Raw genomic sequence first — 15,460 nt, forward strand, 5'->3', positions numbered from 1 at the left:
GCATGTCCTAAAAAGCTTCGTATTTCTCGAATGGTTTTAGGAGGTTGATGGTTCTCTATGATTTTGATCTTAGCTTTGTCTACATCAATTCCTCTATCAGATACCACGTGACCTAACACGATTCCTTGTTGGACCATGAAATGGCATTTCTCCCAGTTTAAAACGAGGTTTACCTTTACGCATCTTTCGAGTACCATTTCAAGGTTTGATAGACATTCTTCGAAACTCTGCCCACAAACAGAAAAGTCATCCATAAAGACTTCCATGATGTCGTCTATAAAATCGGCGAAGATTACCATCATGCATCTTTGAAATGTTGCGGGAGCGTTGCATAATCCAAATGGCATTCGTCGGTAAGCGAATGTACCATAGGGGCACGTGAAGGTGGTCTTTTCTTGGTCGTCAGGATGGATTGGGATTTGAAAGAATCCTGAATAACCATCTAGATAGTAGAAGTGAGAATGCTTAGCCAATCGTTCGAGCATTTGATCAATGAAGGGTAGAGGGAAATGATCTTTCCGAGTGGCTTTGTTTAGTTTTCTATAGTCGATGCACATTCTACTTTCGGTTACAACTCTTTGTGCTATGGACTCGCCCTTATCATTCTTAATGACTGTAACACCCCCTTTCTTGGGTACTACATGAACGGGGCTAACCCATTGACTATCAGAGATCGGGTATATGATTCCAGCATCTAGTAGCTTCTTTACTTCATCCTTGACTACCGTACTTAGGATTGGGTTGATCCTTCTCTGGTGTTCTCTAGAGGTTTTACAATCTTCCTCCAGCATAATGCGATGCATACAAATAGAAGGACTTATTCCTTTTAGATCGGCGATGTTGTATCCTAACGCAATTGGATATTTTCTTAGGACATCTAGTAATTTCTCAGTTTCCATCTGTCCCAAGTCAGTGTTGACTATTACTGGTCTTTTCAGTTCAGTGTCTAGGAATTCGTATCTTAGGTTCTTTGGTAGTGCTTTTAATTCCAAGTCAGGTTTCTTTGGGCATGGCATGTGGTTGGGCGTGAGTACTAAGCATTCGCTTAGACTGTCATTTTGGTATGGTTCATGCCAATTATCGTCTTCAAAGATTGGAGGGATTTGGATTTTCATTATATCATAATATGTGGTTTCTTGTATCTCCATCTCTCTTACGCACTCGTCTATGACATCAAGTAGATAACAGGTATCGTCTATGGTTGGCGCTTGTAAGAATTGTGTTAAGATGAATTCAACTTTTTCCTCTCCAACTTCGAATGTCAGCTTACCTCTCTTTACGTCTATTATAGCTCCGGCGGTAGCCAAGAATGGCCTTCCTAATATAATAGATGTACTGGCATCTTCTTTGATGTCCATGATTATGAATTCTGTAGGAATGTAATGTTTGTCCTACACGTACGGGGACATTCTCTAGTATACCGACAGGATATTTGATTGAGCGGTCAGCTAATTGAACAAACATCTTGGTTGGTCTTAGTTCTCCCATACTGAGCCTTTTGCAGATGGTTAAGGGCATTACACTAATGTTGGCTCCTAGATCGCATAGAGCTTTGTCTATGAAGAATTTTCCAATGACACAGGGTGTGGAAAAACTACCTGGGTCTTTTAGTTTGGGAGGCATGTTATTTTGGATTATTGCGCTACACTCGGCAGTAAGTGTAACTGTTTCGTTATCCTCAATCTTTTTCTTATTGGATAGGATTTCCTTAAGAAATTTGGCATATGAGGGCATTTGTGTGATGGCTTCTGTAAAGGGTATTGTAATGTTTAATTGCTTCAGAAGTTCAACAAATTTCCTAAATTGACTCGCAGTTTTAGAACTTGTGAGTCTTTGAGGATACAGAATGGGTGGTTTATAAGGAGGTGGAGGCACATAAGGTTTTTCTTTCTCTTCGGCCTCTCGGGTATTATCTTCTATTTCCTTTGGTTTATTCACCTGCTCAGTTGAGGTTTTGTCTGGTTTTTGGTACATGGCAGGGTTTTGGAGTCTTGGATCCACGGGTCCGTCTATTTCTTTTCCACTCCTCAGTATAACGGCATTTGCATGTCATTTTGGATTAGGTTGCGGCTGTCCAAGAAATGTTCCAGCTGGAGCGGCTGTAGATGCTTGATGTTGAGCCACTTGTGAAATCTGTGTTTCAAGCATTTTATTGTGGGTGGCTAAGGCATCTACTTTGCTCGCTAGTTGTTTGAGTTGCTCGTTAATATGTATGTTTTGGTTCAAGAAGTCTTTATTTGTCTGAGCTTGGGTAGCTATGAAGCTTTCCATCATTAATTCGAGATTTGACTTCCTAGGCATGTTAGGAGCATTATTAGTTGGCTTTTGATATCCAGGCGGAACAGCTGGTGCTTGGCCAGGTGCATATAGGGCATTGTTATTCTTATACGAAAAATTAGGATGGTTTTCCAACCTGGGTTGTAGGTATTCGAATAGGGATTTCCTTGTGCGTAGTTTACTTGATTGGTTGGGACTCCTGCTAATATTTGACATTCTTGTGCAGTGTGTCCAGGATTTCCACATAACTCACAGTTTGGAGTTACAGCAGCCACGGTGGCTGCGGGTGGTATGGTCAAGTTGTCTAATTTTTGAACAAGGGCATCTACCTTGGCATGAACATGGTCAAGGCTACTGATTTCGTACATTCCACCCTTTGTTTGGGACTTTTCTACTGGAGTTCTTTCACCTCCCCATTGGCAATGGTTTTGGGCCATGTTTTCAATGAGTTGACAGGCTTCGTTGTATGGCTTATCCATAAGTGCACCGCCCGCGGCAGCGTCTACTGTCAGTCTTGTGTTATACAAAAGCCCATTGTAAAATGTGTGAATGATCACCCAGTCTTCGAGACCGTGATGTGGACATATCCTCATCATGTCCTTGTATCTCTCCCACGCTTCGTAGAGAGATTCTACATCTTTTTGTCGAAATCCGTTGATTTGAGCTCTCAGCATAGCAGTTTTGCTCGACGGTCGGGATAAGAAAACGTTCTTCAATTCTTCCCATGTTGTAACTGAGTTGGAGGGCAAGGATTGCAACCAAGCCCAAGCTCTGTCTCTTAGTGAGAAAGGAAAGAGGCGCAGTCTTATCGCATCTTGAGATACACCATTTGCCTTTACAGTGTCTGCGTACTGCACAAACTTAGTCAGGTGTTCATTAGGATCGTCCGTAGGATTTCCAGCAAATTGATGTTGTTGGACGAATGATAATAGTGAGGGTTTCAGCTCAAAATCGCTTCGATTGATAGCGGGGGCAGCAATGTTGTTGTGAGGTTCTTGTTGGGACGGGTGGCATAGAATTTAAGAGGACGATTTTGTGGTCCTTCTTCAGCCATGGTTTGTTTTTCTTCTGGTTTAGTAGGAAGAAGATATTGGGAATATCATACTTTTGTTGATATTCTTGTATTCAGCGTCTTACATATAAGAAACGCTCTAATTCTTGGATTGGTGGTGCTAAGTTATCGCCTTGTGAGCGAGTACTTGGCATACAATCGGGGAAATAAGGGAGAGTAAATTAGTTTTTATTTTTACCTTAGTCTATATCGTGCAACGAAAGAATTGCACTATTCGACTAAAACAGGTCCCCGACAACGGCGCCAAAAACTTGATGCTTGATCTGGCTATATATAAAATATAGTCTATCGGGTACTTGACTGCAAATGCACAGTCTAGTCGTTTTAGTTTTAAAAGATATCGAACCCACAGGGACCTATGGTCAAACTAGTGTTACTAACGTTACTATGTTTAGCTAAGGGAATGATTTATAGAAGTTCGGGTGCAGAATATTAAATCTAAGATAAATTTAGTTTTTAGAAAGAATTGATGGAAGAAATCAGTATGCAACGCATTAATCGTCAGGGATTCGATAAATCACCGGTGAATAGTTTAAATGCCAAATATCTTTCAGTAGAAAATATTTATTTAAAAGACTTTATCTCACACTCCCGTGATTGTTGATTCGGCCTATAGCTTTAAGTCAGAATGTACGCTCTCGCTGTCCCATTTGAAGTTAAAATTACTTTTTGAAAATAAATAAGTTCTAATTGCTTTTAAAGTGCTCTCGTTGTTTTTAAACTCAATGCCTAATTTTTACTATCCAGCTCGAGCCTCACGCTCTCACGATTGTTGGTTCTCACCTTAGTTAATTTCTCACTCTCGTGGCAAAATCGTATTAAATAGCTTCTCACTTTTGTGACAAAGTTAGTTAAATTTAAATTAAAAACCTCAGCCTAAAAGATTGTTTGAGAAAAAGAGTTTTCACCGATTATTATTAAATATCATCTAATTAAATTGTTACATACCGATACCGGTAATTTAGCCAGACATGTTAAATAGCGCAAACACAGAGCATAAACAGATTAACATTGCAACAAACATAATTATAATAATAACTGGGAAATAATAATAATAATAATTGAATAAAAACCTGGCAATTGGATTAACAGAGTACGACGAATCTTGGAGTACTTGAGCAGTCCTCCACAAGTCGGTAGGATTCTGCTTCTTCAATACAATTGCTTACTAAATTAAATAAAGTGTAGTAGTTCCACAGTGTAGGAAACTACTACTATGGCTAACTGGAAAACGGGAAGGAAAAGAGAAAACGAGAATTCTAAAAGGAATGGTAAAATGAATTAAGGCAACGGAAACAAAGTTGCTGAAAAGAAAATAATTAAAAAGCTAGAATGCTGTAAGAAAATCAATTGCAGAGCGTAAGTGTAGGCGTCCCCTTTTTTTCCAACTTCGGTCCTTTATATATTGCTTTGGTAGGTCTTGGCAGTTGAGAAAATTAAGGAAGTCTGGTTGAATGAGGAGTCCACGGGGGAGTCATTCTGTTGGAGAGAATTTAAGCACGTTTGGGTGCCTCTAATGACTGTTTCAAAGCGTAAAATCTGGTCGTGTGACGCTCTTCATGGGCCTGTGACGGTCGTCACAGGCTGGGCCGTGACGGTCGTCATGCAGCTTGTGACGGTCGTCACATCAGCAAATTCTACATTCTGGTTTTTCTGCTTTTTCTGTGCTTTCTCATCTGTTTCTTCTACATCAGCTTGTGACGGTCGGTCACACTTATCATTTCATTAAATGAACCAGCTATTATAAGGACTTTATCATTTTGGAAAAACAAACATAATAAAGAAATGCCTTCTTAATTATTAATAAACAATTTGATACAAGTACCAAAACTATTGGCCTTTAGGGCTTACACCAACAATCTCCCACTAGCACTAGAGTCAATCAGGTAGACCCCTAATACCTACAGATCTAGTATGACCATCATGTTTCTGCTGCGCAAGAGGCTTTGTTAGTGGGTCTGCGACATTGTCAAGTGTTGGTACTCTGTATATATTCACATCTCCTCTATCTATTATCTCTCGAATTATGTGATATCGTTTAAGTATGTGTTTGGATTGTTGGTGAGATCTAGGCGCCTTAGCTTGTGCGATATCACCATTATTATCACAATAGAGATCAATGGGATCCATAATTCTAGTAACTATGCCAAGTTCACTAATGAACTTCTTGATCTAAACAACTTCATTTGCTGTATTTGAGGTAGCAATGTACTCGGCCTCAATTCTAGAATCAACAACTGTATCTTGCTTTGAACTTTTCCAGTTCACAATGCCACCATTTAAGCAAAATACATAACCAAATTGCGATCTAGAGTCATCCTTATTTGTCTGGAAGATAGAATCGGTGTATCCAGTTATAGGGAGCTCTTTATGACCTCCATATATCAAGAATCAGTCATTAGTTCTTCTCAAGTACTTAAGGATATTCTTGACAGTAACCCAATAAGCATCGTCGAGATCATATTGGTATCCACTCGTTGTACTTAAGGCATACAAGACATCTGGTCGAGTACATAACATGGCATACATGATAGATCCTATTGCAGATGAATATGGAATCTTATTCATGCGATCCATTTCTTCCTTAGTTGAAGGGGATTGTGTTTTTCATAGACACATGAGATGTTTCATATGTATGGATTCTTTCTTAGAATCATGTATATTAAAGTGTCTCAACACTTTATCTATGTATGTACTTTGACTTAGGACAAGCATTTTTTGGGATCTATCTCTATAGATCCTAATTTCTAGTATATAGGCTGTTTCACCCAGGTCATTCATAGAAAATCGTTTCTCTGGCCAAGTTTTTACTTGCTACAAGGCAGGGACATAGTTTCCAATGAGTAATATGTCATCTACATGTAAAATCAGGAACACGATCTTGCTCCCACTAACCTTCTTATAGACACAAGGTTCATCTTCATTTTTTATTAATCCATTTTGTTTTACCGTTTCATCAAAACTAAGATTCCAGCTTCTAGAAGCTTGCTTCAATCCATAAATTGATCGTTGTAACTTGCATATCTATTGAGCTTCTTCTGGTATGTCAAATCCTTCAAGTCGTGTCATGAACACATCCTCAAGAAGATTCCCATTAAGGAAACCAATATTAACATTCATCTTCTATATTTTGTAATCATGATATGCAGCGATAGCAAGTAAAATCCGAATATATTTAAGCATTGCAACTGTTGAAAAGGTTATATAATATTCTACACCATGAATCTGCTTATAGCCCTTAACAACCAGTCTTGCCGTATAGGTATGTACCTTAACGTCCATGTCAGTCTTCTTTTTAAAGAACCACTTGCATCCTATAGGATTATCTCATATAGGAGGCTCTACCAAGGTCCAAACCTAGTTTGTGTACATGGAATCCATTTCATATTTCATGGATTTTAGCCACTTCTCAGACTCGAGACTAGTGATAGCCTCTTGGTAGGTCACATGCTCATCTTGATCCATGAGTAGTATATCACCTTGATAAGTTATGATATAACCATATATCTTAGGTTGGTGACATATCTTGTTTGACCTACACCGGTCTTGTTCTACTTGAGCATGTTTCTCTTCCACAACTACTTGTGTTTCCTGCTCCAGTTCCTCCGTAGGTGTATCAATGCATTCTGATTCATGCATAAAGATGGACTTTTTGGGGTTACTTTTGACCAAACATATATCCTTACCATTAAATACCATTGATGTTGGGAGGTTTTGAGGTTGTAAATTTATGTTTTTTAAAACATTATTCTTATTTAAGTTCTATAAAACCTTCGACAATGGCGATTGAAGACTCCCAGGTGCTAGGGGTGTTTCATGCGAAACGAGTATCCTTGATTGAAGACTCCCAGGTGTTGGGAGGTTGCGAGGTTGTAAATTCATGTTTTGTAAAAGGTAATAGTTAAAACAAAGTAATTATATCATGAGATTTCTCACATATAGGGGTGGGTTATTATGAAATGACCCAATGTTACTGTTACGAACTAACGTGTTGTATTAACAAGTACGTTTTGCGGATCTATGTGCTTGCAAGTACAATTTTTTGCAATAGTTAGATGATCTTGTTGATTTTGATTATAACAACACCTTATGTCAAAAGACATCCGGTGAAATCTATGGTGACAACTGTCCAACAATCTTTGATGATGACTTTCAATCAAGAAGTTATCTCAAGTCTCATAAGTTTGAAGAGTCAAGTTTTGGTCAAAGTGTTAATTAATGTTGAATCATGTAAGGGGACTTGAAGCTCCAAAGTTGTGAAAGAGATAAAATGTGAAAGCTCGTCTGATCATGTGCTTAGCGTGTGTCTCATTGATCAGTTTAATGTAAAAGGTATATGCGTAATGATGGAAATACTAAGACAACTCATACACACACATACACACACATTTCTTTTCAAAACCTCTCTTGTTTTATAAAACATCCAAAAATTGTGTTTTCTTCACCATTATCATTTGGAGCATTTATTAGTAACACAACAACAAGATTTGGAACAACTTAGTCGGGAACCACAAGATTTGGTGCATACCTGAGTAGCTGAATTGATGTAGTCTTGATAAAATGTCCAAGATTGATAGAAATATTACATTGTATTCAACCTATTTTTATTAACGATATTGGTGTTTTCTTATTTCCAAAAAAATAAATCAAAACAAATAAAGTCAAATTATATGTGTATACATAATATATTTATAAAATATAATTGCCTTTAAAATATGACTAACCTTTGTTAAACACCCTAGAATGCTGACCAATCTTATTTAACCCACAAGTGTTGAGGAGTGATCACTGGTATTGGATGTGGGGTAGGGGCATGATATGATATCCACACATAACAAAGGATGGCACCTCTGCCAATGAGAGAAGATTCTAATGGATAATAATAACAACACAATATATGAGATTCAAAACTATTCATCATTCTCATTCCCATCAAAGCCATGCCAATGGAGGTTTTCTCTCTCACTTCAACTACCATTCCCTCCACTCTCACACGTAGAGACACTGCAGCAGATAAACCTTCCCCTCATCTCAACCTTTCCAAATACTCACATTTCATGAGGTACCCTCTTACCACAACACTCACCAACAACAGAATCCGCAGTAGCAGTAGCAGTAGCATAAGAGCTCAAGCTTCAGGTGATAAACATGCTCCAATTCTCATGCTTGTGTGTGTATGTGTGTTTTTGACATGTATGAATGTTTAACATGTATATGTTCATTCAAGGTTCAACAAAATCTAGTACTGCTGAGGGGATTCCTGAAAAAACAGATTCCAAGGATGATAATCTAGTTTTTGTTGCTGGTGCTACTGGAAAAGTTGGTTCAAGAACAGTCAGGTACATTTTCATTTTTCAATTTTGAGATAGAAACTTTTGTTTGCAAAAATGCTGAGCAATATTAGTTTCATTCAGGGAGCTTATAAAGCTTGGTTTTAAAGTTAGAGCTGGAGTAAGGAATGCTCAGAAAGCTGGTGCATTGGTTCAGGTTAGCGTGATCAGTTTACGACTAGTAGTAATAATTAGCTTCTTAATATGCATTAAACATATGAATATATGATATGCAGAGTGTTAAACAATTGAAGCTTGATGGTGCAAGTGGAGGGGGTGAAGGTAAGCCAAGAATGTTTTTCACATTAACAAAGATGCTGCTGTGTTGGATAACAGAATGTTTTTGGTTTTTAGCCCAGCTGTAGAGAAGCTTGAAATTGTGGAATGTGATTTGGAGAAGGCAGATCAAATTGGATCAGCATTAGGGAATGCATCAACTGTGATATGTGCTATTGGTGCTAGTGAGAAGGAAATTTTCGACATTACTGGACCTTGTCGAATCGATTACCGAGCTACCAAAAACCTTGTTGATGCTGGTAACAATAGCTTTCTTTCATTATGATTATGTTCAATGCTATTTGTTTTAGGTATGAATGTTGAAAACAATTTTCTTTTTGGTTTATTCTGTCATGATGGTGCTGCAGCAACTGTTGCCAAAGTAAATCACTTCATATTGGTTACTTCATTGGGGACAAACAAATTTGGTCTTCCTGCAGCTATTCTCAAGTGAGTCTGAATTCTGAAACCTTTCTCAAACAGTAGTTATATTTTCGTGTTCGCGTAGTAAAGAAGTTGAACTGATTGATTAGTTCTGTTTCTATAGTTTATTTTGGGGAGTCCTGATTTGGAAAAGGAAGGCCGAAGAAGCATTGCTAGCAAGTGGAATTCCATATACAGTAAGTCATTGTAATAACGTCGAAGCGCAGCGCATGTATGGTCTTAATCATCTTATTATAGTGTCATTGTTATGTCGCTGTTTTCAGATAGTGAGACCTGGTGGCATGGAGAGGCCGACTGACGCTTACAAGGAAACACATAATGTAACTCTATCAACTGAAGATACTTTATTTGGGGGTCAAGTTTCAAACCTTCAGGTACATGTAAAATGTATTATTCATGTATGTAACTATCTCGTTAAGATATTGTACTTGCTAAAAGTACAAAAGTACAATACTCACGTTGGAATTGTGAGAGACTCTGTATACTTCTTTCTAAAATTTGTGGATATATTTTGACTTCAGAGGTTAGAGCATTTATAGAGTCCATGGGCCTAGCTAGGAAGCGGTTTCCCTCGTTCCATGATCAGAAACATGGAGCGGAAGAGACTCATTCTCCCTTAAATCGTGGAAGAGACTGTTTTTTCCATTGATTGACATTACTCGATTGTTATCTCCCTGACACCTCAGAAGCCACATGTGTTAAATAAGACAAATCATGTCCCGGACTCAAGCCCATTTGGGCGATCTACAATGTGCAATGGGCGGCCACCTTGCCTTATGCACTTCGGGCGACCTTCTCGACTAAGGACGCTTCGGGCGACCAACCCTCATTCGAGCACTCCCCTACATTACTTAGTTCGCAGCGCTTCATCATGGACCATTACTTTTTCGGTCCAATAAAATTATACCAGTTCAGATATATAAAGTTGATGACTCTCTCAATGCAGGTTGCTGAACTCATGGCAACCATGGCCAAGAATCCCGATCTTTCATACTGTAAAATAGTGGAGGTTATTGCCGAGACAACTGCGCCACTAACACCTGCCGAAAAACTTCTTACAAGGATACCTTCTCAACGCCCTTACATTCCTTCGCCAAAGGTAAGTACTGCCTTATATAATACATTTTATGATGTATATTTAGAACTTAATCAAAACTTTGTCAATTGATTATTTGTTTTATTTAGAAGGTACAGAAAGCAGATACAGCAACTGTCAGTAATACAGGTCCCTCTGCTAATGTTGTAGCAGAAGTACCTAGTATTGCCCCTCAAAAAGAAACAGCACAACCAAAACCAGTGGCGAAAACGGAACAGCCACTTTCTCCTTATACCGCGTAAGCCAGATTGCTAATTTTTGTAATTGACAGTAAATATTTTAACATGGACCGGTTGTAAAATAACTGATTTGGTATATACATTTTTCAGTTATGATGATTTAAAGCCACCATCATCTCCTTCTCCAACCAAGCCTAGTGAGAAGAAACAGATAAACATCAGTGATGCAGTTCCAACACCTATTTCTTCGGATACTCCAAGTAGCATTCAAGAAATAGATGGCATTTCTCAGACAACATCTTCCTCAAAAGGGAAGGAGTCTCTATCTCCTTACGCAGCGTAAGCCGCTTTATAATTTTATAGTGATATCATATATCAGTTCAACCATCCCAGATTAGATTTGTACTTTTCTTGTGTTTATACATACCTGTAGATATCCTGATTTAAAGCCTCCTAGTTCACCATCTCCGAGTGTACCAACTACATCACTATCGAAGATAGATACAGTAGTAGTATCAAGCAATGGACCAGCTCAACTTTCTGTGGAAGATACACCAAAGAATGAAGAACAGCACCTTCATGAACCAAAGTCAAGGCCACTTTCACCTTATGCAATGTAAGTTGATTCCTTCTTATAGAAGAAAGAAAGAGAGGGACTTGGATTCTTGATTGAGATCTACCTGCAGTCACTATTTGATCTCCGTGACTAGTAAGATTCTGATATGAATGCGAATGAAATTTTCAGGTATGAGGACTTGAAGCCTCCTGCATCTCCATCACCTTCCTTCAGAAAATCCTAGGAACTGCCTCCAGCCTATGGAATCAGACAAGGTTAGAAATGCAAAATATTATATGTAACGTGTATATATATATACACTTGATTATATACACTATAGTACTGGACTCTTGACTGTGATATAACTGTTGGATCAAATAGGATTATTTTATTGAAGAGTTTACGCAGCAACAATTAAGGAGGATTGTCACTGAAAGTATGAAGATCCGAAGCATTTATTTGAATGGAAATTTTCATGCGATTTATTTCTTGATAACCTTTTGAGGATAGTCACTCAAAAAGCACTGTTGTTTTTATATATATAACTTACTTTTCCCATATTGCAAGTTAAATAAGGAAAAGGTATTACTTTTCAATATCATTTTTCCACTTTATATTATTTTCCTTGTCATGTTTCGCACTCTCAAAGCATGAGAAAAAACTATAAATATTTTCTTAGAAAGCTCAATACAGTTTAGCCATCATTTGTGAAGAATCCATGGGAATAATAAACTATTCCTAACATCAGCAGTAACAACACTAAAGACAAAAGCAATTTCAATGGCTAGCATATGTCCTATTAATTCAGCACGAAAAGCATTCTAAATACGAAATTTTTTCAATAAACACTCGAGAGTAACTGCACTACTATCGTTGAACACCATACGCCACGTTATAAGGTGGTTTCCATCGTTCGATGATTTTTCAGCAACTTACTCATCTGTCTCCTTGCAAAAAAAAATATGGTAGGTTCTACCAATTATGTAGAAGGAGGGGTGGCATGGAAATAATTGAAATTCAACCTCATTGTAGCCATTGCAATTGCTTTGGTCGTGTAGAGGTGTGATGTCAAACCAAAGCTAATCAACTAATGCCTAAAGTCATGAATGCTTCTCAAATCGATGTCTCTGACACAAGTGAACAATAGAGTATAATAAGTAAATATCTACTTCTTGAGTCAAATTTGGTACGGTGAAGTTTAGAACTAGCAGCAAACACAACTTTTAAAGATGAATAGTCAGGCAGTTTATTATATAACAAGAAATAAAGAGATTTGTGATTAAGAAACTTAGAAGGAAGACAACTAATTAAGAAAACAACATGAGATAAATTAGCTGTGTCAACATTGATGAATGATCTTGTGTTATATATAAATTTTTTTTAAAGAAAATTCGGGACCATTATGTGTTCTTATTAATGTTTTGAATATTTTTTAAAAATGAGTTTTGATGAAAGCAACAAAAGATTGAACAAGTTTAGAAATCTCCAATTTAAAATTCATAAGATATATCTAGCAAAAACAACTATGATAATCCATTATAATTAAGAAGTATCTATAGATATGGAAGGAATGGAGTAAGGGCCTCATATACAGGGTCGGCCCAATCATATTGGAGGTCCGTTCTAATTTTAAAAATGGATCCAAATTTTAAAAAAATACAATTATAATAATTAAAAAATATATATAAAAAATTTAATTATATATTAATTAAAAATAAATTTAATTATAATTATTTTGAATTTTGATCACTTTTGATTTTTGTTTGTATTAAATTTTTATCATAACATTTATTTAAATTATTGAATGTTTTAAATAATATTTTATTTATTTTTATTAATATTTATAAAAAAAAATGAAAATTTTAAAATTTAAGACCCTCCAAAATTTGGGGCCGTGTGCTGCAGCACGTAAATGCAGACCCGGCTCATATATCCACGTTGATTAAGTTAAAACAAATAGAAGAGTAAGTATTAATAGTTGAAAAACATAAACACTTATGCTTAGCTTAAAAACGGAATTCACAAGAGAAATGATGTTTAATAAATCTATTTATTTATATGAGAAGCAATGTCATGGGAAGTGTGGCAAAGGCGGTAGTGCCAAAGATTATATTTATCAACAGTGTTGGAATTACAATTAATATGAAAAGCATGGGTGGAGTCATGGCTTCGATGGGAGAAGCCGAAGTAAAGTAATAGAGACAATGGTGTGGATTAACTACACCAATCATCCTCATGATAAGGTTCCTCTGTATAGTGCAAGAATTAGCATTAAAATTAATTGTAGAGTCTAAGGATTTTGTTAGCCTAAGAACATATATTAGGTTGGTGAAAAATTAGGAACATAGGGAACCATTAGAGAGGTAAAAATATTATTTAAAAATGATAGTGATGGATTCACAGGTGGAAATAGTGGCACCATTGAGAAGTTTAACAAGGACAAGAGGGATGTTATCAATACGATGAAAAAGAAATATGGAGTAGGAAGAATACATGTAGTATTATTGATTGTAGACCAGAAGTGTTTAATATTGGCAAATGTAGAGGGATCAGAATGTTAAAGTTGAGTAAGGATGGATTTATGTTGATTTATTGTAAAAGGAGGAACACCTGGAAATACTCTAAATTTTATATTAAGTTTTTCATTCGCATCAGCATAGTATATTCGATTCATTTTATAATGTATTCTTTCAGTCAAAAGTATTCATCAGAGTTTAAATGAAAAGTCAGGAGTGCTGCCATTTTATCTGATTTTGATGACATTCATTCCGTCATATGTTGATAAAAAAGTCAAAAGATTCGATTTCTCAATCTCAGTGCATCATTCATTCAGTTGCATCTTGTTTCAGAGGTTCAGAGGGTGACAATCAAGAGTATAATCGTCATCTAAATCTTCATAGGGGTTTAATTATAATGGAGAATCAGAAGTAAGTGGTCCAAGAGCGTTTCATTTGCCTTTGATCGTCTATTCACGATCATTCGATCAATAAATTAATGATTTCACAGGACGTCGTATTTTCTACTCATCATAACATGCATTTCATTTCGTTTAATGTTTAAAATATCATTCAAAATAATTTCTCTGATCTACATACAAACCGTTTGAATCAATTTTCAAACGTAGGTCAAATTAGCAAGCGAAAATTTTCAAAATTGAGCGCAGACGTCAGTATTCTTGATTTACGGTTCACATAGTTTAATTTGGTGTGCTCGTTTTAATTTTTCAACTACTTTTTCGATCGTATTTTAATCAGTTCGAGGTTTTAACCAATCAATTTTTATTTAAAAATCTAATCAGAACCTGTATGTTTTCGAGAAATTATTTTGCGATTATCGTTTTCATGCATTCGATTTATTTTAGGGGAATTTTTGCGCCCGATTTTTATTTGATTTTTGTCCATTTATTTTTGTTTTTTTGTCAAACTAATCGGAAGATTTATTTAGAATTATCGATATTTTCGATTCGATTTTAATTTATGTTTATTTATTTTTAATTTAATTAGTAAAAATAAAATAGTTAATTTAAAATAAAATTAAGGGACCAATCATCTTGGGACACTTGTCTTTGTTTTATTTGCAAAATTAAATTATATTTAAGCCATTAAAAGAAGAACACGTGGCTTTGGCTTAGATTTTTTTTTTTTTTTTTCGAACACACTTAAAAAAAACTCTCTCCTATCTCATAACACAACTCTCGCGTCCAAATGGATGGAAAGGAAAAGTTGAAGGGAGTGACAAATTTCTTTCTTCTTCTTGAAGATACACAAACCACATCTTTCTCCCTTGCTTTGGTTTGGTTCATTTTTTCTCTCTCTAACATCAAAATAGAAAAACCACTTTTCTCTTCATCATATCATCATATTACCACTTCATCAGAATTTCACTCATCACCATAAGACAACCTTGAAGCAACATTTACCACATCAACTCCATTCCACAACCGTGTTTTCCATCCTTTGATTCACACAACCTACAACCATCATCATCTCTTCATAAACCAACTTAACACCAACTCTCATCTCCTTTTCTGCAAATCGAAAACAACATTCATACCACTCATTATCATCATCCCTGTTTCACTTGCTTCGACACCCTCAACCTCACCACCATCAACAAATTTGCAAAACACAAAGACCTCTCACCGCCGGCTAAACAACTGCGCGCCACCGGCATCCATAAACCTCTATCACGTCGCCGAAACCGCATCCAAAATAAACATCAAACTTCCTC

General features: G+C 36.5%; 1 protein-coding gene and 1 non-coding gene across 2 annotated transcripts; both read left to right on the forward strand.

Moving 5' to 3' along the window:
- The first annotated feature begins 2,844 nt into the window (after window positions 1-2,844).
- On the forward strand, window positions 2,845-2,951 carry LOC127109819 (small nucleolar RNA R71). Its single transcript, XR_007797069.1, has one exon. It is a non-coding gene; the product is annotated as a small nucleolar RNA R71 (small nucleolar RNA).
- Window positions 2,952-8,168: 5,217 nt separating this feature from the next.
- LOC127102473 (protein TIC 62, chloroplastic) lies at window positions 8,169-11,849 on the forward strand. Its single transcript, XM_051039840.1, has 14 exons — window positions 8,169-8,488; window positions 8,577-8,688; window positions 8,764-8,836; window positions 8,916-8,961; window positions 9,039-9,215; window positions 9,324-9,405; window positions 9,503-9,575; window positions 9,663-9,773; window positions 10,346-10,498; window positions 10,585-10,733; window positions 10,825-11,013; window positions 11,108-11,290; window positions 11,420-11,505; window positions 11,612-11,849. The coding sequence occupies exons 1-13, from the start codon at window positions 8,290-8,292 to the stop codon at window positions 11,472-11,474; spliced, it is 1,602 nt and encodes a 533-aa protein (XP_050895797.1). The 5' UTR covers window positions 8,169-8,289; the 3' UTR covers window positions 11,475-11,505; window positions 11,612-11,849.
- Window positions 11,850-15,460: the final 3,611 nt, after the last annotated feature.

The sequence above is a fragment of the Lathyrus oleraceus genome, chromosome 7, assembly GCF_024323335.1.
Source record: "Lathyrus oleraceus cultivar Zhongwan6 chromosome 7, CAAS_Psat_ZW6_1.0, whole genome shotgun sequence".
In the NCBI taxonomy this organism is placed as follows: domain Eukaryota; kingdom Viridiplantae; phylum Streptophyta; class Magnoliopsida; order Fabales; family Fabaceae; genus Lathyrus; species Lathyrus oleraceus.

Bases quoted from the DNA above. Each gene is read 5' to 3' on its own strand.
- LOC127102473 (XM_051039840.1), top strand. From the start codon at position 8,290: ATGCCAATGGAGGTTTTCTCTCTCACTTCAACTACCATTCCCTCCACT. The intron at 8,689-8,763 runs GTACATTTTCAT...AGTTTCATTCAG, and splicing joins GTTGGTTCAAGAACAGTCAG to GGAGCTTATAAAGCTTGGTT. The intron at 9,774-10,345 runs GTACATGTAAAA...CTCTCAATGCAG, and splicing joins GTCAAGTTTCAAACCTTCAG to GTTGCTGAACTCATGGCAAC.